Consider the following 25,301-nt stretch of genomic DNA (forward strand, 5'->3'; position numbering starts at 1 on the left):
AAGAGCATGAGTCAATTCATAATTCCCTCTCATCATCTTGTAATTATTTAGGATTTTATTCCAGATTGCTCTTAGTTCTTTATTTATAGGTCAATAATTGTCCATGCTTGGGCTTCCCTGGTGGCTCAGATGGTAAAGAATCCACTTCCTGGGTTGGGAAGATCCCTTGGAGAAGGAAATGCAACCCACTCCATTATTCTTTCCTGGAGAATCCCATGGACAGAGGAGCCTGGTAGGCTATGGTCCATGAGGTTGCCAAGAGTTGGACATGACTGAATGACTAACACTTTCAATTATCCATGCTTAGCAAATTTGTGGTTTGTTTTGTTTTCATTTACTTCCTCATTTTTGTTTTTCTATTGGTAAGGATTTCTGCTCTTTTTCTTGTTATTAATTTCTCTAAAATGTTTCACCATTGTTGGTTGTCTGTTCATATTTATACAGGCAAGTCCCTCTTCTCCTATAAACAAGTATTAGTTTCTAATTACAAATATTAGTTCCTAATATCTGTACCTATCTGAGTGTAGGTATTGCTTGACAAGCAGAATGTACAGGACCTAGTCAGTGAGTAGCTTCTCTTTGAATGTATGGAGGTTGCTTTTCATTTCTGCTGGCAGTCACAAGCTATCCATGACACTTTACTGCCACTCTAGTTCCAGCACTGTTTCATTATCTTGTTTCTTATGGAAAAATGCCAATGTCAGCTTTCTTTGTTTCCTTCCTTCCTCTCTTTACTCCCTTCTCCTCCTTTCTTTCTTTCCTACAGTCTTTTAAAATGTGTGGAGTTATTTCAGGCTTCACTCTGCTTCTCTGTCCATCCCCAAACCTAGGAGAACTCCACCAAGCACTTCTCTGGGCTTTCATTCTGAGTGGCTAGCAGCAGCTCAGGATGGGGGAATGGGGAATTGGAGGAGGCAGAGGCCCATTCATTTCCCTATTGAGAAAGCCCTCTCTTAATTAATTTTCCTAAAGATTCGTCCTGGGCTCCCTCCTGCATTTGTTCAATCTCAATATTTTTTCCATCTGCTAGAAAATTTTCAAGTTTTTGATGCACTGGAGTATACTTTCTTGTTTTCCAACTCTTTATATGTATAATTTTTCATGTATTTTCTCTCATTTGAAGGAATATGGTTTAGAATGAAGATAGGACTGTTTAGTTAGAAATGTCAGTCCCCTTTCTCCTGATAGATTTTTTAAAAATCAGAATAAATATTTCCAAAACTATGGAGGAAATAAATTATACTGCACTTGTGTGTATATTCATATAAATATAAACTTGGAAAAAATAAATATCAAAATAAAAAGCAAAGAACTAACAAAACCCAAGCTAAAGATCATAAATATTAATGTAAGTCTGTTTATTAACTGAGATCAAAATAAAAATGTAGCTAGATGCTGTTTGGGAGATACAGCAATGCAATAAGTTAGGAAAGAAACAGTAAAGATAGTTAATGAAACAGTGAAAATAAGGCCATTGAATTAAATAAAAGATTTTAATTGGTGAAAGGTGCATTTCCCACTGATATTACTTTGAAATAATTAAGAAGTTATAATAAATATACTTCTCAGCAGCAAAGATAAGAAAATAATAAAAATAGACACCATTTGTAATGCAGCAAACATTTAAAGAATAGTCATTTTAAATATTCTAAAGTTGATAATTTTTTTAAATGAAGTCATTTAAGCATTACAAGAAAATAATTTAGGGTTGAGAATTTCTAAGGCATGATGTCAGAAATAAAGCACAAGATTGAAGAATTTCACCATATAAAAACTTTGAAGTTCTGTATGAAAAAAGAAACTCATCATAGTAATATTAAAACACGTACTCTTGGCACATAATAAGTGTGGTGTTAAATTCAAATGTGGGGATATTTTTCATAATTATATTTTCTTCATTACTTTAAAAAATTAACTTATTTTATTTTTTGTTCATTTTTTTTGTTTTTTTAAATTTCTCTTTTGCTAATCTTTTTTTTCTTTTTTAATTAACTTATTTACTATTTTACTTTACAGTATTATATTGGTTTTGCCATACATTAACTTGAATCCTCCATGGGTGTTATTTTAATTGGAGGTTAATTATTTTACAATATTGTAGTGGTTTTTGCTATACATTGACATGAATCAGCCATGGGTGTACATGTGTCCTCCATCCTGAACCCCCCCTTCCACCTCCCTCCCCATCCTATCACTCAGGGCCGTCCCAGTGCACCAGCCCTTTGCACCCTGTCTCATGCATCAAATCTGAACCGGCGATCTATTTCACATATGGTAATATACATGTTTCAATGCTATTCTCTCAAATCATCCCACCCTCGCCTTCTCCCACAGAGTCCAAAAGTCTGTTCTTTACATCTGTGTCTCTTTTGCTGTCTCGCATATAGGGTCATCGTTACCATCTTTCTAAATTCCATATATATGCATCAATATACTATGTTGGTGTTTTCTTTCTGACTTACTTCACTCTGTATAATAGGCTCCAGTTTCATCCACCTCATTAGAACTGATTCAAATACATTCTTTTTAATAGTTGAGTATTGTGTATATGTACCACAGCTTTCTTATCCATTCATCTGCCGATGGACATCTAGGTTGCTTCCATGTCCTGACTATTGTAAACAGTGCTGTGATGAACACTGGGGTACACGTGTCTCTTTCAATTCTGGTTTCTTCGGTGTGCATGCCCAGCAGTGGGATTGCTGGGTCCTATGGCAGTTCTATTTTCAGTTGTTAAAGGAATCTCCACACTGTTCTCCATAGTGACTGTACTAGTTTGCATTCCCACCAACAGTGTGAGAGGGTTCCCTTTAATCCACACCCTCTCCAGCATTTATTATTTGTAGACTTTCTGATAGCAGTCATTCTGACTGGCATGAGATGGCACCTCATTGTGGTTTTGATTTGCATTTCTCTGGTAATGAGTGATGTTGAGCATCTTTTCATGTATTTGTTAGCCATCTGTATGTCTTCTTTGAAGAAGTGTCTGTTTAGTTCTTTGGCCCATTCTCTGATTGGGTCGTTTATTTTTCTGGAATTGAGCTGCATGAGCTGCTTGTATATTTTTGAGATTAATTCTTTATCAGTTGTTTCAATTGCTATTATTTTCTCCCATTTTGAAGGCTGTCTTTTCACCTTGCTTATAGTTTCCTTCATTGTGCAAAAGCTTTTAAGCTTAATTAGGTCTCATTTGTTTATTTTTGCTTTTATTTCCATTACTCTGGGAGGTGGGTCATAGAGGATCCTGCTGTGATTTATGTCAGAGAGTGTTTTGCCTGTTTTCCTCTAGGAGTTTTATACTTTCTTGTCTTACATTTAGATCTTTAATCCATTTTGAGTTTATTTTTGTGTATGCTGTTAGAAAGTGTTCTAGTTTCATTCTTTTGCAAGTGGTTGATCAGTTTTCCCACACCACTTGTTAAAGAGATTGTCCCTTCTCCATTGTATATTTTTGCATCCTTTGTCAAAGATAAGGTGTCCATAGGTGCATGGATTTATCTCTGGGCTTTCTATTTTGTTCCATCTATCTATATTTCTGTCTTTGTGTCAGTTCTATCCTGTCTTGATGACTGTAGCTTTGTAGTATAGTCTGAAGTCAGGCAGATTAATTCCTCCACTTCCATTCTTCTTTCTCAATATTGCTTTGGCTATTCAAGGTTTTTTATATTTCCATACAAATTGTGAAATTATTTGTTCTAGTTCTGTGAAAAATTACTGTTGGTAGCTTGATAGGGATTGCATTGAATCTATAGACTGCTTTGGGTAGTATACTCATTTTCACTGTATTGATTCTTCCAATCCATGAACATGGTATATTTCTCCATCTATTTGTGTCCTCTTTGATTTCTTTCATCAGTGTTTTATAGTTTTCTATATATAGGTCTTTTGTTTCTTTAAGTAGATTAATTCCTAAGTATTTTATTCTTTTCGTTGCAAGGGTGAATAGAATTGTTTCCTTAGTTTCTCTTTCTGTTTGCTCATTGTTAGTGTATAGGAATACAAGGGATTTCTGTGTGTTAATTTTATATCCTGTAACTTTGCTATATTCATTGATTAACTCTACTAATTTTCTGGTGGTGTCTTTAGGGTTTTCTATGTAGAAGATCATGTCATCTGCAAGCAGTGCGAGTTTTACTTCTTCTTTTCCAATCTGGATTCCTTTTATTTCTTTTTCTTCTCTGATTGCTGCAGCTAAAACTTCCAAAACTATGTTGAATAGTAGTGGTGAGAATGGGCACCCTTGTCTTGTTCCTGACTTTAGGCAAAATGCTTTCAATTTTTCACCATTGAGGATAATGTTTGCCGTGGGTATATCATATATGGCTTTTATTATGTTGAGGTATGTTCCTTCTATGCCTGCTTTCTGGAGGGTTTTTATCATAAATTGGGTTTAATTTTGTCAAAGGCTTTCTCTGCATCTGTTGAGATAATCATATGGTTTTTATCTTTCAATTTGTTAATGTGATGTATCACATTAATTGATTATGCAAATACTGAAGAATCCTTGCATCCCTGGGATAAAGCCCACTTGGTCATGATGTATGATCTTTTACATCATGTAAAAGATGTTGTTGGATTCTGTTTGCTAGAATTTTGTTCTCATCAGTGATATTGGCTTGTAGTTTTCTTTTTTCGTGGCATCTTTGCCTGGTTTTGGTATTAGGGTGATGGTGGCCTCATAGAATGAGTTTGGAAGTTTACCTTCCTCGAAATTTTCTGGAAGAGTTTGAGTAGGATAGGTGTTAGCTCTGCTCTAAATTTTTGGTGGAATTCACCTGTGAAGCTGTCTGGTCCTGGGCTTTTGTTTGGAAGATTTTTTATTACAGTTTCGATTTCCATGGTTGTGATATGTCTGTTAAGATTTTCTAATTCCTCCTGGTTCGGTTTTGGAAGGTTATACTTTTCCAAGAATTTGTCCATTTCTTCCAAGTTGTCCATTTTATTGGCATATAGTTGCTGATAGTAGTCTCTTATGATCCTTTGTATTTCTGTGTTGTCTGTTGTGACTTCTCCATTTTCATTTTTAATTTTGTTGATTTGATTCTTCTCCCTTCTTTTCTTGATGAGTCTGCCTAATGGTTTGTCTATTTTATTTATCTTCTCAAAGAACCAGCTTTTAGTTTTGTTGGTTTTTGCTACAGTCTCCTTTGTTTCTATTTCATTTATTTCTGCCCTAATTTTTATGATTTCTTTCCTTCTACTAACCCTGGGGTTCTTCATTTCTCTTTTTCTATTTGCATTAGGTGTAAAGCTATGTTATTTATTTGATTATTCTCCTGTTTCTTGAGGTAAGCTTGTATTGCAATGAACCTTCCCCTTAGCACTGCTTTTACTGAACCCCATAGGTTTTGGATTGTTGTGTTTTCATTTTCATTTGTTTCTATGTGCATTTTGATTTCTTTTTTATTTCTTCTGTGATATGTTGGTTATTCAGAAGTGTGTTGTTTAGTCTGCATATGTTTGTATTTTTAATATTTTTTTTCCTGTAGTTGACATCTAATCTTACCACATTGTGACCAGAAAAGATGCTTGAAATGATTTCAGTTTTTTTTAATTTACCAAGGCTAGATTTATAGGCCAGGATGTGATCTATCCTGGAGAATGTTCCCTGTGCACTTGAGAAAAAGGTGAAATTCATTTTGGGGGGGGGTGAAATGTCCTATAGATATCAATTAGGTCTAACTGGTTCATTGTATCATTTAAGTTTCTGTTTCTGTTTCCTTGCTAATTATCCATTGGGTTGTTCTAAGTGTGAGTGGGGTATTAAAGTCTCCCACTATCATTGTGTTACTGTTAATTTCCCCTTTCATACTTGTTAGCATTTGCCTTACATACTGTGGTGCTCCTATGTTGGGTGCATATATATTTATAATTGTTATATCTTCTTCTTGCATTGATCCTTTGATCATTATGTAGTGTCCTTCTTTGTCTCTTTTCATGACCTTTATTTCAAAGTCTATTTTATCTGATGTGAGTATTGCTACTCCTGCTTTCTTTTGGTCTCCATTTTCATGAAATATCTTTTTCCAGCCCTTCACTTTCAGTCTTGTATGTGTCCCTTGTTTTGAGGTGGGTCTCTTGTAGACTGCATATATAGGGGTCTTGTTTTTGTATTCATTCAGCCAGTCTTTGTCTTTTGGTTGGGGCATTCAACCCACTTACATTTAAGGTATTTATTGATAAGTATGATCCCATTGCCATTTACTTTGTTGTTTTGGATTTGAATTTATAAACCTTTTCTGTGTTTCCTGTCTAGAGAAAAATCCTTTAGCATTTTTTGAAGAGTTGGTTTGGTGGTGCTGAATTCTCTCAGCTTTTGCTTGTCTGTAAAGCTTTTGATTTCTCCTTCATATTTGAATGAGATCCTTGCTGGGTATAGTAATCTGGGTTGTAGGTTTTTCTCTTTCATCACTTTAAGTATGTCCTGCCATTCCCTTCTGGCCTGAAGAGTTTCTGTTTAAAGATCAGCTGTTATCCTTATGCGAATCCCCTTGTGTGTTATTTGTTGCTTTCCCCTTGCTGCTTTTAATATTTGTTCTTTGTGTTTGATCTTCATTAATTTGATTAATATGTGTCTTGGGGTGTTTCACCTTGGGTTTATCCTGTTTTGGACTCTCTGGGTTTCTTGGACTTGGGTGACTATTTCCTTCCCCATTTTAGGGAAGTTTTCAACTATTATCTCCTCGAGTATTTTCTCATGCCCTTTCTTTTTGTCTTCTTCCGGGACTCCTATGATTCGAATGTTGGGGCATTTAACCTTGTCCGAGAGGTCTCTGAGGTTGTCCTCAAATATTTTTTAATTCTTTTTTCTTTTTTCCTCTCTGCTTCATTTATTTCCACTATTCTATCTTTCACCTCACTTATACTTTCTTCTGCCTCAGTTAATCTACTGTTGGTTCCCCCCAGAGTGCTTTTGATTTCAGTTATTGCATTATTCATTATTGATTGACTCTTTTTTATTTCTTCTAGGTCCTTGTTAAAGATTTCTTGCATCTACTCAATCCTTGTCTCCAGTCTATTTGTCTATAACTCCCATTTTGTTTTCAAAATTTTGGATCATCTTTACTATCATTATTCTGAATTCTTTTTCAGGTAGACTCCCTATCTCCTCCTCTTTTGTTTGGTTTGGTGGGCATTTATCATTTACCTGCTGAATATTTCTCTGCCTTTTCAATTTGTTTAGATTGCTGTGTTTGGGGTGGCCTGTCTGTAGGCTGGACGTTTGTGGTTCCTCTTTATTGTGGAGGTTGCTCCCCGTGGGTGGGGTTGGACCGGTGACTTGTCAAGGTTTCCTGGTTAGGGAAGCTTGCGTCTGTCTTCTGGTGGGTGGAGCTGGATCTCTTCTCTCTGGAGTGCAATGAAGTGTCCAGTAGTGACTTTTGGGATGTCTATGAGTTTGGTGTGACTTAGGGAAACCTGTATTTTAATGCTCAGGGCTGTGTTCCTGCCTTGCTGGAGAATTAGTGTGGTATGTCTTTCTTTGGAACTTGTTGGCTCTTGGGTGGAGCTTGGTTTCAGTGTAGGTATGGAGGCTTTTGGATGAGCTCTTGTCAATTAATGTTCCCTGGAGTCCGGAGTTTTCTTGTGTTCTCAAGTTTTGAATTTAAGCCTTCTGCCTCTGATTTTCAGTCTTATTCTTACAGTAGCCTCAAGATTTCTCCATCCATACAGCACAGATGACAAAATATCTAGGTTAATGGTGATAAGATTCTCCACAGTGAGGGACACCCAGAGAGGTTCACAGAGTTACATGAAGAAGAGAAGACTGAGGAGGGAGATAGGGGTGACCAGGAGGAGAAGAGGGGGAGTCAAAAGGAAAGAGACCACTCTAGCCAGTAATCAATTCCCTAAATGCTCTCCACAGTCTGGAACACCCAGAGAGGTTCACAGAGTTACATAGAGAAGAGGGAGGGGGGAGATAGGGGTGACCAGGAGGAGAAGAGGGGGAGTCAAAAGGGTAGAGACCAATCTAGCCAGTAATCAGTTCCCTAAGTGTTCTCCACAGCCCAGAAGACCCAGAGAGATTCACAGATTTAAGTAGAGAAGAGAAGGGGGAGGGAGGAGATAAGAGGTGACCTGGGGGAGAAAAACAGGAGAGGGCAATCAAGCCAGTAATCACACCCCTAAGTAAAAATGGGTACTGAAGATTAGATTCTTAAAGGTACAAAATGGATAACAAATACCAAAAAGCAAAGATTAAAAATCTAGAGTAGAGGTTAGACTCTCAATAATACAGTATTAAAAATACAAAACAAAATCAATCACAAAACTTATAAAAAATATATATATATGAAGTTCACTTTAAAAATAGGGTCTTTTCACTTCTCCAAAGAAGACATACAGATGGCTAACAAACACATGAAAAGATGCTCAACATCACTCATTATTAGAGAAATGCAAATCAAAACCACAATGAGGTACCATTACACGCCAGCCAGGATGGCTGCTATCCAAAAGTCTACAAGCAATAAATGCTGGAGAGGGTGTGGAGAAAAGGGAACCCTCTTACACTGTTGGTGGGAATGCAAACTAGTACAGCCGCTATGGAAAACAGTGTGGAGATTTCTTAAAAAACTGGATATAGAACTGCCATATGACCCAGCAATCCCACTTCTGGGCATACACACTGAGGAAACCAGATCTGAAAGAGACACGTGCACCCCAATGTTCATCGCAGCACTGTTTATAATAGCCAGGACATGGAAGCAACCTAGATGCCCATCAGCAGATGAATGGATAAGGAAGCTGTGGTACATATACACCATGGAATATTACTCAGCCATTAAAAAGAATTCATTTGAACCAGTCCTAATGAGATGGATGAAGCTGGAGCCCATTATACAGAGTGAAGTAAGCCAGAAAGATAAAGAACATTACAGCATACTGACACATGTATATGGAATTTAGAAAGGTGATAACGATAACCCTATATGCAGAACAGAAAAAGAGACACAGAAATACAGAACAGACTTTTGAACTTTGTGGGAGAATGTGAGGGTGGGATATTTCAAAAGAACAGCATGTATACTATCTATGGTGAAACAGATCACCAGCCCAGGAGGGATGCACGAGACAAGTGCTCCGGCCTGGTGCACTGGGAAGACCCAGAGGAATTGGGTGGAGAGGGAGGTGGGAGGGGGGATCGGGATTGGGAATACATGTAAATCCATGGCTGATTCATATCAATGTATGACAAAACCCACTGGAAAAAAATAATAATAATAATAAAAAAAAAATTAAAAAAAAAAAAAATAAATAAAAATAGGGTCTTTTTTGCAAGGTAATGGTAGGTTATAAAAATGAAAATTAAAGAAGTGATAAATAACTTAAAAATTAAAAAATGATAATAAAAATATATCTAGCAATTTCTCTGGAGCTGTTGTGGGCAGTGTGGGGTCAGTTCAGTTTCAGATAGTTCCTTGTTCCAGCTTATACTTCTTCTCAAGGTCTATATAGAAGACCTTCTCTATAGAGAAGACCCCTTCCAATGCTTAGTCAATGTTAACTACAGGGTTTTAATCTGTTGCACCTGTCACTTCCAGAGTGGTTCCCCCTTCTTTGTGTATTTTGGCTTCCTCTGTTTGCAAGTCTCTTCAGTGTCTAATTTCTGACCTGACACAAGGGGGCGAAGGTGGTCACTTATTTAGGCTCCCTTGTTCAGCTGTGCTGTGGGGAGGGAGGAACCCTGCAAACAAACATCACTGGCGTGTGTGGGAGTGCTTACAGTGTATGGACCACACTGGGTTTGCCCCCGCTCATAGTGGTGTGTGCTTTCCCAGCCTACACTGCTCAGGCTCTGCTGGGGTACTGTGCAAAGTGGGCCCTGCATTTTGTGCACTTCCCAGGTCTAAGCTGCTCCGGTTCAGGTTCTTGGGTACTCTGCAAATGCACAGACTTGGTTGGGCATGCGTTTTGTGCCCTTCCCAGGTCCAAGCAGCTCAGGTGACCAGGTGCTTGGCACACACACTGTCCCAGGTGGACCGTGTGTCTTAATCACCTCCCCAGTCCCGGCACTCGGTTTCCCAAGTGCGCCACGAGAGCACTGTCACAGGTGTGCCGTGTGCCTCCTCTGGGGAGCTGATCTCAGGCTGTGACCCTCCTGGCAGATGTCAACCGTCCAGGATCCCAGGAAGACTTGGTTAGCAACTGGGAGCCTGCTCACAGTTTGGTGGAGGATGCTGTCTCTGGGACCAAGATTGCCCCTTGCCTTCCGGCTCTAGCTGTCACTCGCCTGCCTCTCTGCCTCTCTGCCTCTGGTGGGGGAAGGGGCCGGTCCGCAGCCAGCTAGCTCTCCTTTGGTATTTGTCCAATCCTTTGTTCTGTGAGTGGGTCAGGCTGCACCTTATGTTAGAGCTTTACACAGGAAAATTCTCTCTTTTTTCTCTCTCTCTCTCTGGCTATCCCACAGTTTGGGTTGCTATCTCATGTTAGCTCCCTAAGATTGTCTTCAGGGCATTCAGGTCTAGTCCTTACCCTAAGCATGCAACCTACGCCTTCCTGTCCAGTCCCAGCTAGCTGGTGGTGGACACAAGCATCTGAGCTACTTCTCCGCTGTCAGTTGTGGCTAGGCACCTATTTTGTGGGTTTTTTTTTTTTCTCCCATTTATGTTGCCCTCTGAGTTTCCAAAAGTCCCCACAGATCCACCGGTGAGAAGGTGTCCTGCTGTTTAGAAACTTCTCCTCCTTCATGACTCCCTCCCCAGAACGGGTCTACATTGCTAACTCTTTTGTCTCTCTCTTTTTGTCTTTTATATTTTGTCCTACCTCCTTTCGAAGAGAATGGGCTGCCTTTCTGGGTACCTGGTGTCCTTTGCCAGCGTTCAGAAAGTTGTTTTATGGAAGTTGCTCAGCAGTCAAATGATCTTTTGATGAATTTGTGGGGGAGAAAGTTGTTCTCCCTGTCCTATTCTTCCACCATCTTAGGACCGCCCTCCCCTCTTCATTACTGTTAAAAGTTAAATTATAATCACTTTTTAAAGTTAAATGTAGGACTTTACTGTTAAAAATCACCTGCTCATTTCAGTCCAATATTCAATTTTGTTGAAATTATTTCAAATACTGTTTTTACCATTGATAGTATTAGAAATTCAAAGCTAATAGGTGTCATCTCCTAGTTAAATATAGTCCCAGGTGGCACTAGTGGTAAAGAACCTGCCTGCAAATGCAGGTAGACACGAGACACAGGTTAGATTCCTGGGTCGGGAACATCCTCTGGAGGAGGGCATTGCAACCCAGTCCAGTATTCTTGCCTGGAGAATCATATGGACAGAGGAGAATGGTGGGCTATGGCCCATAGAGTCACAAAGGGTCAGACTGAAGCAACTTAACACACATGCACACCATCACAGAAACTCAATGGTTTTATTGGAAATATGATATTAAAGAAGAATTTAAGGAATATGCATTATGCATGAATTAAAACTATTATCTCTGCTTTGTTATATACCTAAATTAGAACAGAAAAGTCAGAGAGCCTAAAGGAAAATTCCTCTGTTATCTTATCATGCTTAATCATTAAATGGCCACAATCAGTGATTAGATATAAATATTATAAAATTTTTTTGCTTATAGATTTATAAGTCAAGGAGTTGATGACTGGTACTACCAACAGTTTTCCCTATGGGTGCTGTCTCATCCAGGACAAGTGGTACTCACTGTGGTAAGTAAATACTTCTTTGATGTTACTGGTATATGTAACTCTGAACTGCATCAAAAAATAAAATGGAGAGATGGTTGACTCGATGGACAGATATCTGACAAAGTAAATATTAGCAAAATGTTTATTAAGGAACATAGGTGATAGGTATATGGGTATTCATTTTATAATTTCTTCAACTTGTCCATGCTTTTAAAAATGTTCAGGATAAAATGTTGAAGGAATATAACTCATGAATTATTTTGTTGTTTGTTGTTCAGTCATGTCTGAATCTTTGTGACCCCATGGACTAGAGTCCAGCAGACTCCTCAGTCCTCCACTGTCTCCCCAGGTTTGCTCAAACTTGTCCATTGAGCACGTGATGCTATCCAATCATCTCATCCTCTGTTGCCCCCTTCTCCTCCTGCCCTCAATCTTTCACAGCATTAGAGTCTTCTCCAATGAGTTGGCTTTTTGCATCAGATGGCCAAAATATTGGAGCTTCAACGTCAGCATCAGTACTTCCAATGAATATTCAGTGTTGATTTCCTTGTCTTTCACTTGCCTGAATATTAATAAAGTACCCTCAGATCTTAAGTCAAGGACTTATTCAAGCTGTTGTTTATGAAGACAACAAAATTATAATTAATCAATATGCACATTTCTGCAGTTTACTAGGCATTCAAATAATCAAATCTGCTCTACTAAGAAAGGATCTTTCCCAAACCCCTGGTCCTCCAAACATGCTTAATAATTAGAAGCAGTCAGTAATCTGTTTCCAAAAATATTTTATGATAGATTTCAACTTCACTCACTGAACATATTTTTGTTTTCCCATGTCTGCCTTACCTACTGCAAATTTCCTATCCTGGGATGCAATTTACAACTTCCCTTCCTCTTGTAAACACTTCTACATATGTAACATAACTAGCAACTATCTCTGAGTGGACACCTGTTGGTATAATAAAGTGTTTACATGCAGTATCCACTAAGAGAATTTCAATATAGATTTAATCAAACTATAGTGGTTGAGAAGTCCTCTATGTTTAGCTAAATAAATAGATAAAATCTAGTTCATAGTCAGTTTTACTGTATCCAAACCTTCCCTCAGCCTACACTAAGGCAGCCTCAGAGGTGGTCTCAGCCCACTGGTTGCTCTCTCCTGAGGTTGTGAATCTTGAATAAATACCTCAGGTGTGACAGTACAGTGACTTTTGACCAGACTCTTCTGTGGCATGACCATGACTATGGTTCCTGATGCCTGGCCCAGATTCTTACTTCTGCCCGCTTCCTAAGTCTCAGCTCTCACCCCCAGCTGATCTGCTATTAGAGGTCTACAACATGCTTTCGGCAAGTCAGAGTTAGTTTCTGTTGCATGCTGCCAAAACACTAATTGATACATCAAGTTTCCCATCTGGGTACACTTATCTTGCCCTGGAAAGAAAAAAATCTCACCATTCTACATATTACCTCTATGCTAATTATTCTCATATTTATTTCTTCATAGCTCCTCTTGTGTATTTCTTGAGAGTGCTAAGTCACTTCAGTTGTGTCTGACTCTTTTTAACCCCATGGACTGTAGCCTGCCAGGCTCCTCTGTCCATGGGGATTCTCCAGGCAGGAATACTGGAGTGGGTTGCCATGCCTTCCTCCAGGGGATCTTCCTGACCCAGGGTTAAAACCCACGTCTTTATGACTCCTGCATTGGTAGGCAGGTTTTTCACCTGGGAAGCCTATGTATTTCTTAAGCACTTCAAATTCAGTATATCCCAAATGAATCCATTGTGTCCCTTCACCTACAGCATGCTATTCCTTCAATAGGTATAATATCTTAGTGACTAGACTCACAATTCACCTAATTACAGGCCAGAAACCTATGAACCTCCTGACATATCTCCCTCCATTAAGTGCTAGGTCAATTTGACTTAAATCCAGTAGCCTTTTTAAAACTGTTCTGGTATGTATGGAAAGAGTGACAAAAGATGGATCAAATAATAGAAGTTATATAAAATTCCTAAAAATTACAAACTTAACCTATTTCTGAGTCCCACTCAGAAAACAGAAGTAATTTAATCTTGGAATCATGATACCGTTATTACTGTCCCCAGGTTCTTACTTAGCCTAAGTGATGATAGATTAAGAATATAAAATTTAGAAAATATAAATGTTGGTGATAAATATGTTTCCATTTATTAAAGAATAAGGCTCCCACAAGCATTCATCAAAGTTCAATCTCTAAGTGTCAAATGCATACAAATGTGTAAGCTCTCTCTTTTACGCACATATGAGTCATGCATAATACACACCACATATCATTGTTCAGTCTCAGTCATGTCCGACTCTTTGCGACCCCATGGACTGCAGCATGCCAGACTTCCCTGTCCTTCACCATCTCCCAGAGCTTGCTCAAACTAATGTTCATTGAGTCAATGATGCCATCCAACCACCTTGTCCTCTGTTGTCCCCTTCTCCTCCTGCCTTCAGTCCACACCACACCACTCTTGAGAATATCTATTTTCATTTATAAAATTTATGCTTCAAAATTATTACTTTTGTATCTTATTTTTTCAGAGCAAGATCATATTTTATAATGATTGTATCAAAAGTTTTGTGAGTTCTCATCCAAAAAAAGAGGTGGAAAAAGTCCATGCTCGTATGATACATGGTCTAGAAGAGGTTGCAGAGCTGGTGGTGCTGGATACTCACAACTCTCGAGCAAAAGTTGTACTAGGGGCATTGCTTACCCTGTATGTTCACTGCAGAGACATAGTGAGAGATTTACTACTCAAAAGTATTTTCAATGCAGATGATTTTGAGTGGACAAGGTAGGTAGATTGAAATTACAACTCTAAATAAAGTAACTTCTCATATACCTATCTCAGGTAAGTTAATTCTCTACCTTGAATTTTGTCCAACCTGAGTTTTATCTCTCTGGGATTTATAGAAATTCTAAGCAAATTCCACCAACTTGAGTACTTATTTCTGTGCTTTCTTCTTCCTCTTTTCCACTATTCTTCTTCTTCATTTTAAGTTCTTTTTGTTTTATCTTCCTGAACTGACCACACTCCTCTTAGCTGCATTTTCCCTTTTACCAATCAGGCAGAGGGCAGTTTTCAATGGGTAGTAAAAGAAGCTCTACCTCAAGCCTCTTCTTTCCCCCACGTGCTGTCAGTTCTGGGACAGACCAAGCTGGGAAACAAACCAAAGAACATTTCTAGCCAGTTCTCTAACTCAGAACTCCCTTCTTCCTAAAAAGTGCAGGTCGCTCAGTCATGTCCGACTCCTTGCGACTTCCATAGACAGTACAGTCCATGGAATTTTCCAGGCCAGAATACTGTAATGGTAGCTATTCCATCCTCCAAATGAGCTTCCCAACCCAGGTTTCCTGCATTGCAGGCGGACTCTTTACCAGCTGAGCCAACAGGGAAGCCCAAGAATACCTGAGTGGGTAGCCTAGCCCTTCTCCAGCGGATCTTCCTTACCCAGGGATTGAACTGGGGTCTCCTGCATTGCAGGTGGATTCTTTACCAGCTGAGCTACAGGGAAGCCCTTCTTCCTACCCAGGGGCAATAAGTAGATAGTCATATACATGTAGTATTTCATATACAAATATGAAAGTACAGAAAAACAGTGCCACTAATTTTGGTGAAGAAATCAAACATAAGATTCTTATAATAAATATAGTTTCAAACTGCTGAATTAATTTTTTTCTTAAGTTTCCTCTTTTCATAGGAAAACAACTGCCCTACCTGCATAAGATCCCTGATTCTCAATAACAGTTTATTTTATAAATTCTGTATTAGCATAAATTTACTGATTTTAGGTATGACAATTTCCTTTAAACTCTAAGGAAAATAGAGTGGAAAGAAGCTGTTGCATTTGACTGGCACCACTGTCTACTATATTTTACCAGAAGACTTTATATTTTATATATATTTGTATGTATTACTGAAGTATAACTGTATACACTCTTAATTTCTGAAAGAATATGTCTTGTCTGTGAGCCCTCATGCTGCATAAAGTTTAGCATATCATTATTACTTTCTATTGACTCTCTTTAAAAGTGAAAACTAAAAGTGGAAGAGCATATACAGAAAAGTAAACTAGGAGAAAGAAGATTCCATTAATAATAAGACTCTGAGTGTATCTATGATTCTAAAGGTATAGCTTCCATATAGTGTGCCTTGGTGTCCCATGGCACCATAGGGCACTCACAACTGTAAGATTTTTTAAACTTTTGAGAGACTATAAGGACACTATAAGATACCAGAGTTTCTTTGATGACTCAGTGATAAAAAATCTGCCTGCCAACGAAGGAGACACTAGTTTGATCCCTGAGTCAGGAAGATCCTTTGGAGAGGTAAATGGCAACCCACTCCAGTGTTCTTGCCTGGGAAATCCCATGAACCAGAGGAGCCTTGCAGGCTATAGACTGTGGGATCACAAAAGACTCAGACAGGACTTAGTGACTGAACAAACAAGGGATATATAACATCAGTGAGATACCCAGCTACTAACAGTTTGAAGCAGTTTACAATGTTAATATTAGATCATGCTACAACCTTTCAGTGACCTCTTATCTTTGCAAAGCTAAGTTTTTGGCAGTGACCCTGTTAAAAAAACAAGCTGAATTAAAATTAATTAAAAAAAACTGAATTAAAATTAATGTGGCACAGGAAGTAAGATTGGCATGATCCAATCTCATTTCAAAGTTTGAGAAATTATGCAGTGTACAACAGGTACACACAACCCTCCAGTTATTTAAGAATGAAATAAATATATATTTTTTCAATTTATTTGTATAATTTAAAAAATTAAGCTACTGTAAGTCATTAAGACAAAAATGCTTCTTAAGCTGCTTTGGGCCTAAAAATTAATAAAAGAAACAATGAAATATTTCTTTCAGCCTAGAATAATCATGAAAAATTACTTATACACTACAAATACAGTGAAAAATCTTTTCCTAAATTCATACAAAATGGTCAATTAAGCTATGACAAAGGAGGTAAGAATACAGGTAACAAGACAGTTTCATCAGTAAGTGGTCTTGGAAAAACTCCACAGCTACATGGAAAAGAATGAAAATAGAATATTTTCTTACACCTTATACAAAAAGTAAACTCAAAATGGATTAGTGACCTAAATATATGACCTGAAACCATAAAACATCCAGAAGAAAGCATAGGCAGTATGCTTTTTTACATTGGTCTTAGCAGTTTTTTGGATATATCTCCTCAGACAAGTGAAACAAAAGCAAAAATAAACAAATGGGACCTAATCAAACTTAAAAGCTTTTGCAAAGCAAAGGAAACCATCCACCAAACAAAAAAACAGCATACTAAATGGGAGAAACTATTGGTAAATGATACATCTGATAAAGGGTCAATATCCAAAGTATTTTAAAAAAACCTAATACAATTCAATATCAAAAAAGACAACCCAATTAAAAAATGGGCAGAGGACCTGAACAGATGTTTTTCCAAAAGAAATACAAATGGTCAACAGATGCATGAAAAGATGCTCAACATCACTAATCATGAGGGAAATGCAAATCAAAACCACAATGAGATATATCACACCTGCCAGAATAGCTACTGTCAAAAAGACAGCAAATAACAAGCATTGGTGAGTATGTGAAGAAATGGGAACCCTCATGCACTATTGATAGAAGTAAAAATTGGTATAGCCATTCTGGAAAACAGTATAGAGGTTCCTCAAAAATTAAAAATAATTACCAATTATACCATGTATATTTATCTGAAGAAAATGAAAACACCATTTCAAAAGATACATGCACCCAAGCATTCATTGAAGCACTGTTTACAATAGCTAAGATATGGAAACAGCATAAATCCATCCACAGATAAATGGATAAAGAAGTGTGCTATATACATGCAATGGAATCTTAATCATAAAAAAGAATGAAATTTTGCCATTTATGTCAATATACATGAACCTGGAGGATATTAGACTTAGTGAAATAAGAAAGATAAATACTGTATATTTTCATTTATATGTGGAATCTAAAAAATAAATGAACAAATATAACCAAACAGAAACAGATTCATAGATACAGAGAACAAACTAGTCGTTACCAGAAGGTGGTTGCGATGAGAAGTGCAATAGAGGTAATGGAGATTAAGATGCACAAACTACTAGATATAAAATAATAAATTATGAGAATGTAATATACAGCAAAGAGAATACAGTCAACAGTAACTTTATATGGAGTATATTCTATAAAATTGTCACATTACTATGAAAGTGAAAGTCGCTCAGTCGTGTCTGACTCTTAGTGACCCCATGGACTGTATAGTCCATGGAATTCTCTGGGCCAGAATACTGGAGTGGGTAGCTTTTCGCTTCTCCAGGGGATCTCCCCAACCCAGGATCGAACCCAGGTCTCCCACACTGCAGGTGGATTCTTTACAAGCTGAGTCACAAGGGAAGCCCAAGAGTACTGGAGTGGGTAGCCTATCCCTTCTCCAGAGGATCTTCCCGACCCAGGAATTGAAACAGGATCCCCTGCATTGGAGGCAGGTTCTTTACCAATGGAACAGTGTACACCTGAAACTAATATAGTATTGTAAGTCAACTACAATTTAAAAAATTCATTTCCTTCAATAGTGACTTTTCTCTCTTCATCTGAGACTTTGCAAGGTGGTAGTTTACAATTTTTTTAATTTTCTTTTTAATTTATTTTTTTAAATGTACTCATTTTTATATTTCTTTATAATCTGCTTTGTTCTAGAAAGGATTTAAAAGGGTTTTATGAGGGATACACAAAATACTAGATGACAGCATAAACTAAGATATAAATGGGCCACCAATTTAACTCAGAGTGGTTTCCATAAGAATGTAGTCCTGAACCACTGATGTAGTGGTTATAATGAATAATGTCTGAAACTACATTCTTATGGAAGCCATAAAAACTTCATAGAGATGATTATTATGTAAATCTTCCATTTATGCTGACCATCATACCAAAGTAGCATAATTCAACAAGGTCATTTTTCTTGTAGGGAAGAGTGTTCATGTTTGTAGTATTCCAAGTTCTAGTCAGTTCAGTTCAGTTCAGTCACTCAGTCGTATCCGACTCTTTGTGACCCCATGAATCACAGCACGCCAGGCCTCTCTGTCCATCACAAACTGCTGGAGTTTACTCAAACATGTGTCCATTGAGTCGGTGATGCCATCCAGCCATCTCATCCTCTTTTGTCCCCTTCTCCCCCTGCCTCCAATCCCTCCCAGCATTAGGGTCTTTTCCAGTGAGTCAGCTCTTCTCATGAGGTGGCCAAAGTATTGGAGTTTCAGTTTCAGCATCAGTCCTTCCAATGAGCCCCCAGGACTGATCTGCTTTAGGATGGACTGGTTGGATCTCCTTGCAGTCCAAGGGACTCTCAAGAGTCTTCTCCAACACCACAGTTTGAAAGCATCAATTCTTCGGCACTCAGCTTTCTTCACAGCCCAACTCTCACATCCATATGTGACCACTGGAAAAACCGTAGCCTTGACCAGAAGGACCTTGTTGGCAAAGTAACATCTCTGCTTTTTAATATGCTATCTAGTTTGGTCATAACTTTCCTTCCAAGGAGTAAGCGTCTTTTAATTTCATGGCTGCAATCACCATCTGCAGTGATTTTGGAGCCCAAAAAAATAAAGTCTGACACTGTTTCCACTGTTTTCCCATCTATTTCCCATGAAGTGATGGGACCAGATGCCATGATCTAGTTTTCTGAATGTTGAGCTTTAAGCCAATCTTTTCACTCCCTCTTTCACTTTCATCAAGAGGCTTCTTAGTTCCTCTTCACTTTGCCATAAGGGTGGTGTCATCTGCATATCTGAGATTATTGATATTTCCCAGAAATCTTGATTCCAGATTGTGCCTCATCTAGCCCAGTGTTTCTCATGATGTGCTCTGCATAGAAGTTAAATAAGCAGGGCGACAATATACAGCTTTGACATACTCCTTTTCCTATTTGGAACCAGTCTGTTGTTCCATGTCCAGTTCTAACTATTGCTTCCTGACCTGCATATAGGTTTCTCAAGAGGCAGGTCAGATGGTCTGGTATGCCCATCTCTTTCAGAATTTTCCACAGTTTATTGTGATCCACACAGTCAAAGTCTTTGGCATAGTCAATAAAGCAGAAATATATGTTTTTCTGGAACTCTCTTGCTTTTTCGATGATCCAGCAGAGGTTGGCAATTTGATCTCTGGTTCCTCTGCCTTTTCTAAAACCAGCTTGAACATCTGGTTCGAACCCAGGTTTCCTGCATTACTGGCAGATTTTTTATCATCTGAGCCACCAGGGAAGCCCTTTCCCTGAATGGATAACCCCAAGTTCTAGTAGTTCCTGTCTAATAGAGCAATTGATGACTCATCCATCAGTCTTTTCATTTGATTTTTTGATGTTTTTAAGTCAACATAATCTTAATATGTTTCTGCATGTGAAAAAAATTAAAAATCATTTTGCCCAGATAATATGATCATTTAAAATATTGTTTTCAGACATTTGCAATATAAATGGAATGAGAAACAGAAGTTGTGCTATGTATCTCAAGGAGATGCCAGCTTCACTTACGGCTATGAGTATTTGGGCTGTACCCCAAGACTGGTGATTACACCTCTCACTGACAGATGCTGGCTAACTCTCACCGGAGCACTACACTTGAACCTAGGAGGTTGCCCTGCTGGTCCAGCTGGTACAGGAAAAACTGAGAGTATTAAAGATCTAGCAAAAGTAAGTGGTTTCTATATCTAGAATAAAAACTTTTTTTTTAGTCACACAAACTTTAAAAGTTATCTTAAGTTTACACCTTTCCTGTTGTTAAAGTATTCATAATATTTAGCAAACACATTAACACATTTGTTAATTCATACATCATCATTTAATTTTGAATGTTTAATGTGTGCTGGGACTTAGGATCTTGGTAAGTCAACATAGTTGACTTGGACTATAATAACGAACTAACATCTATGTAAATGGTAGCTTGTCCCCTCTTCCTTTCCTGTAGAAGTGATTCATTTGTTTTGAGCTCCATACACAGATTTTTGCCTAGTCTTTGTGATTAACAGAAGTGTGTGTGTGTGTGTGCGTGTATAAGAAAAAGAGACAAAGAAGCAACTTATGAAAGCAAAGGGTATAGTTTATGATAGTACTGAAATGTTTTTTCTTAGTTTATTTATGTGTTTAAAAATAGGACCTTAAGCCTCCATGCACTAATCAACTAAACTATAACAGTATATGTGTGTTAATGCTATACTGAGTCTTGTGGATTTCTAAATTTGGTATAAACACCTTTATATTGTAAAAATTTTCTTGAAAGAATAAGATATTTTATTACTCTGGAAGTTTTAAAATTAGTACTTTGTGTTATAATTCAATAAATATATTAAAATATCATTTTTGTTTCCCAGTCCTTAGGCAAACATTGTGTAGTCTTCAACTGTTTTGAGAATTTGGATTATAAGGTAAAGCTTATTCTTATATACTCAGAAAAAAACTATTGGGCACATAAAAGAAATAATTCATTGAGGATTAAAAGAATAAGAAAAATATCTTAGACATTAAGTATTAATATAATTATAAATGCTATTCTTTTAAACTAACAGAAGAGAAATTTTAAATGTAATTGAAACTTAAAACATTACACAGTTTACCTTTATTCAGCTGAACCACTTCTTAAGACAGAGATTTTCCAATGTTTTGACAGGGAGGATCTTTTCAAACAAAATTGGTATGAAACATGAATATATAAAAAATTAAGAGTACTGCTTCTGTAATACAAATTTACATATTCTAACCTATACTTTTATTTACTGAAAATAAAGAACAATGAAGCTACTATGAGTAACACAAAAATTTGAGTCAGAGGTTATATAAGTGATTACAAGTTTATGTCAGCCTTATTTTGTTTTGGTTGCATACTATCTAAGATATATCTCATAGCATTCTTAAATATTTATAAAAATGTCACATACGTCTGTGCCTGTCACAAATTTCCTTAGTTTCAAAACACTCCAATTTATTTTATTTTATTTTATTTTTTTGAAGAATGCCAGTTTATTTCCATTTTTGTGTTTTGAACATAGAGAATTATTACAGGGGTTATATGTGTTTTTTATTTTTTTATTTTTTTTAAATTAATTAATTAATTTATTTATTTTTTCAGTGGGTTTTGTCATACATTGACATGAATCAGCAATAGATTTACACGTATTCCCCGTCCCGATCCCCCCTCCCACCTCCCTCTCCACCCAATTCCTCTGGGTCTTCCCAGTGCACCAGGCCCGAGCACTTGTCTCATGCATCCCACCTGGGCTGGTGACCTGTTTCACCATAGATAATATACATGCTGTTCTTTTGCAACATCCCACCCTCACCTTCTCCCACAGAGTTCAAAAGTCTGTTCTGTACTTCTGTGTCTCTTTTTCTGTTTTGCATATAGGGTTGTCGTTACCATCTTTCTAAATTCCATATATATGTGTTAGTATGCTGTAATGTTCTTTATCTTTCTGGCTTACTTCACTCTGTATAATGGGCTCCAGTTTCATCCATCTCATTAGAACTGGTTCAAATGAATTCTTTTTAATGGCTGAGTAATATTCCATGGTGTGTATGTACCACAGCTTCCTTATCCATTCATCTGCTGATGGGCATCTAGGTTGCTTCCATGTCCTGGCTATTATAAACAGTGCTGCGATGAACATTGGGGTGCACATGTCTCTTTCAGATCTGGTTTCCTCAGTGTATATGCCCAGAAGTGGGATTGCTGGGTCATATGGCAGTTCTATTTCCAGTTTTTTAAGAAATCTCCACACTGTTCTCCATAGTGGCTGTACTAGTTTGCATTCCCACCAACAGTGTAAGAGGGTTCCCTTTTCTCCACACCCTCTCCAGCATTTATTGCTTGTAGACTTTTGGATAGCAGCCATCCTGACTGGCGTGTAATGGTACCTCAGTGTGGTTTTGATTTGCATTTCTCTGATAATGAGTGATGTTGAGCATCTTTTCATGTGTTTGTTAGCCATCTGTATGTCTTCTTTGGAGAAATGTCTGTTTAGTTCTTTGGCCCACTTTTTGATTGGGTCATTTATTTTTCTGGAATTGAGCTCAACTTAAGCCCAAACCTTTTACATTTTGCTGAGATCCTACATTTCCATTATGTATTCACCAGCACATTAAAAATATCAGTAAATATAAATAAGCTGATTGAGCTATTATTCTTAAAACACTTACCAAATAGCCTCTCTGTCCTCCCTGGAAACTACCTTTACTGGGGCTCTGCAGGAGTGGGACTAGGGTAAGGTGAGTGACGCTCTTACCTGCTAAGCAAAGTTCAATGAGGAGCCAAAATGCTTGGTCATCAAGATAAATAGTATTTTAGTGCAATGTATTTTTTAAAGAATCAAGGTAAATGCCCCCCCAAAAGCATGCTAAACAAAATATCAAAGTTTTAGATAAAGACAGGATCTGATTGCTGCAGTCAGTGGGAGGAATCAACTTTTTCAGGCTTCTGAGTCAGAGGGGCTCTCTCCAATTCTCACATCTTGCCCCGCTGCAGCACCTAACAAAAGCTCCTCTTAGAGTTCGAGCATTCCTCAACAGGTATTCAGTCCACAGACACTTTATCTGGCTTGTTTCACTTTATAACATTTACAGATCAACAGATTTCAACACAGATTTTCAGTCTTTTACAAGGACACTGGAGGATCTAACCACCCTGGGCCTGCCCATTGTAAATGGCAGAAGCAGAGTTAAGAGCTGCTTGCATTTGCTGTCCCTACTCCAGCCTGGCCCCAATCTTCCACTCCACTTAAATTATTAGTTCAGAAATCTGTATTACTGAGTTCCCTGGTGGCTCAGCGGTAAAGGATCCATCCCTAGATCGGGAAGATCCCCTGAAGAAGGGAAAAAATCCCATAGACAGAAGCGCCTGGCAAGCTACAGACCATGGAGTTGCAAAAGAGTCAGACACGACTTAATGACTAAACATCAACTGTCTGCATTACTGCCAGGCATTGACCCCTAAACCTTGAGTCTTGGCCGGACCTAGAAAAGGGAACTCTTCCAACCATCTGCCGGAAAACTGTACTGAAGACTTTTACTGCCAGTGCGTGGTTCTGAGAACATGGCACCCAGGCGATTGCTCAGTTATGCGAATGTGAATTGTGCTTCTACTTTCTCACTCTTGTGAGCATCAGTTTGCTGCTGCTGCTGTGTTTAAACTTTTAGGGCTTTCCCGGTGGCTCAGCAGTAAAGAATCTGCCTGCAATATAGAAGACTAGGTTTCCATCCCTCATTTGGGAAGGTCCCCTGGAGGAGGAAATGGCAACCCACTCCAGTATTCTTGCCTGGCTGGTTACAGCCCATAGGGTCACAGTCAGACAAGACTGAAGCGACTTAGCATGCACACACATTTAAGACTTTTACAGGAGACAGGCAGAGTAGTTGAGTGGTCTTAGAGCCTAAATACTACTGCTTTCAGCCCTACAAAAACGCTTGAGAGGGAGACGTGCAAACAGTGTTTGCTTGCTTTGGGTAAAATGGGAAGAACTTGCAGAAATTAATGTCCCAGTAAAAATGCTCACCTAAATAATAATTTCATTAATCATTTTTTTTAAGATAATGGGGAAATTCTTCTTTGGACTGGTTGAGACAGGAGCTTGGTGTTGTTTCGATGAATTCAATCGAATTGATGTGGAAGTTCTCTCTGTGATTGCCTCACAGATGCTAACAATTAAGGCAGCAAAAGACAGCTATTCTGTCAGGTATTTGATAAATGTGTTTATACTTTGGGAATGGAAATTTGATGTACACTTACTGCTTAATTATTATTTAATATTTTTTTCTACCAGAAGTGTTTGGGTTTGTTTCTTTTGTTTTCCTAAGCACACACCAAAAGGAATAGCACTTAACTTGAATGTTTCCTTTGTTTGGAAAATAATATGAAAATATGTGTAGTTAGCCTGCAGACTCTTTTCTAAGCTTGGAACAGTATTCTTGGCTACCAGGAAAAGGAAGCAAATATGTTCTAATTACTTTTCTTTTTGAGTTTAAATTCTCTTAGTACCTATTCATTTGATGATATTTCATTTGAAGAAATCAAAGGGGTTTTTTCCTTTAATTCTACATATTAAAAAAAAAAAAAACCAAAGTTATACTGACCACACACAAGAATCCTGTCGTTCCATTACTCTGGATTAATATACTTTTATTTAAAAAATCCTTTAATAACAATATTTGTATGTTAGGATTACTAATGTATACTAATCCAAGCAAAATTTTTTTCTTTTCAGATAAATTTAGGAACTTACATGATTTACCTTTTTGAGCATACTTGGATTTGTGGGTCTAAAATTTCAATTCCAATCTAATAATTCTAACTCAAGCTAATGGGCACTCACTTCTGGCATTACTCTCAATGTTATGAGGCTTCACAAGTCTGTGGATATAACTAGGATTACAATAATTCACACTTCACCAATTCTTCACCACATCTCAGCTTCTGCAAAGTTTTCCTCATTTGTGTCTAGACAGTCCTTAGGTTTTGTCCCAGTTGTTCTTCCATTCCTGTTTGACCACCTTCATCAGTTCAGCTGTCCATAAAATCACTAGGGGATTTCTCTCCATTGTCTCTTCTTCTGGTGCCAGCAGCATGACAC

General features: G+C 37.8%; 1 protein-coding gene across 1 annotated transcript in view; it reads left to right on the forward strand.

Moving 5' to 3' along the window:
• Positions 1 to 25,301, forward strand: part of DNAH14 (dynein axonemal heavy chain 14) — a 398,948-nt gene that overhangs the window by 158,698 nt on the left and 214,949 nt on the right. The window contains exons 27-31 of the mRNA XM_061159766.1: positions 11,572 to 11,659; positions 14,207 to 14,460; positions 20,145 to 20,376; positions 21,054 to 21,107; positions 24,262 to 24,407. Coding sequence (XP_061015749.1) covers positions 11,572 to 11,659; positions 14,207 to 14,460; positions 20,145 to 20,376; positions 21,054 to 21,107; positions 24,262 to 24,407 — 774 coding nt within the window. The remainder of the gene's footprint in view (positions 1 to 11,571; positions 11,660 to 14,206; positions 14,461 to 20,144; positions 20,377 to 21,053; positions 21,108 to 24,261; positions 24,408 to 25,301) is intronic.

Source organism: Dama dama, chromosome 14 (assembly GCF_033118175.1).
Source record: "Dama dama isolate Ldn47 chromosome 14, ASM3311817v1, whole genome shotgun sequence".
Lineage (NCBI taxonomy): Eukaryota > Metazoa > Chordata > Mammalia > Artiodactyla > Cervidae > Dama > Dama dama.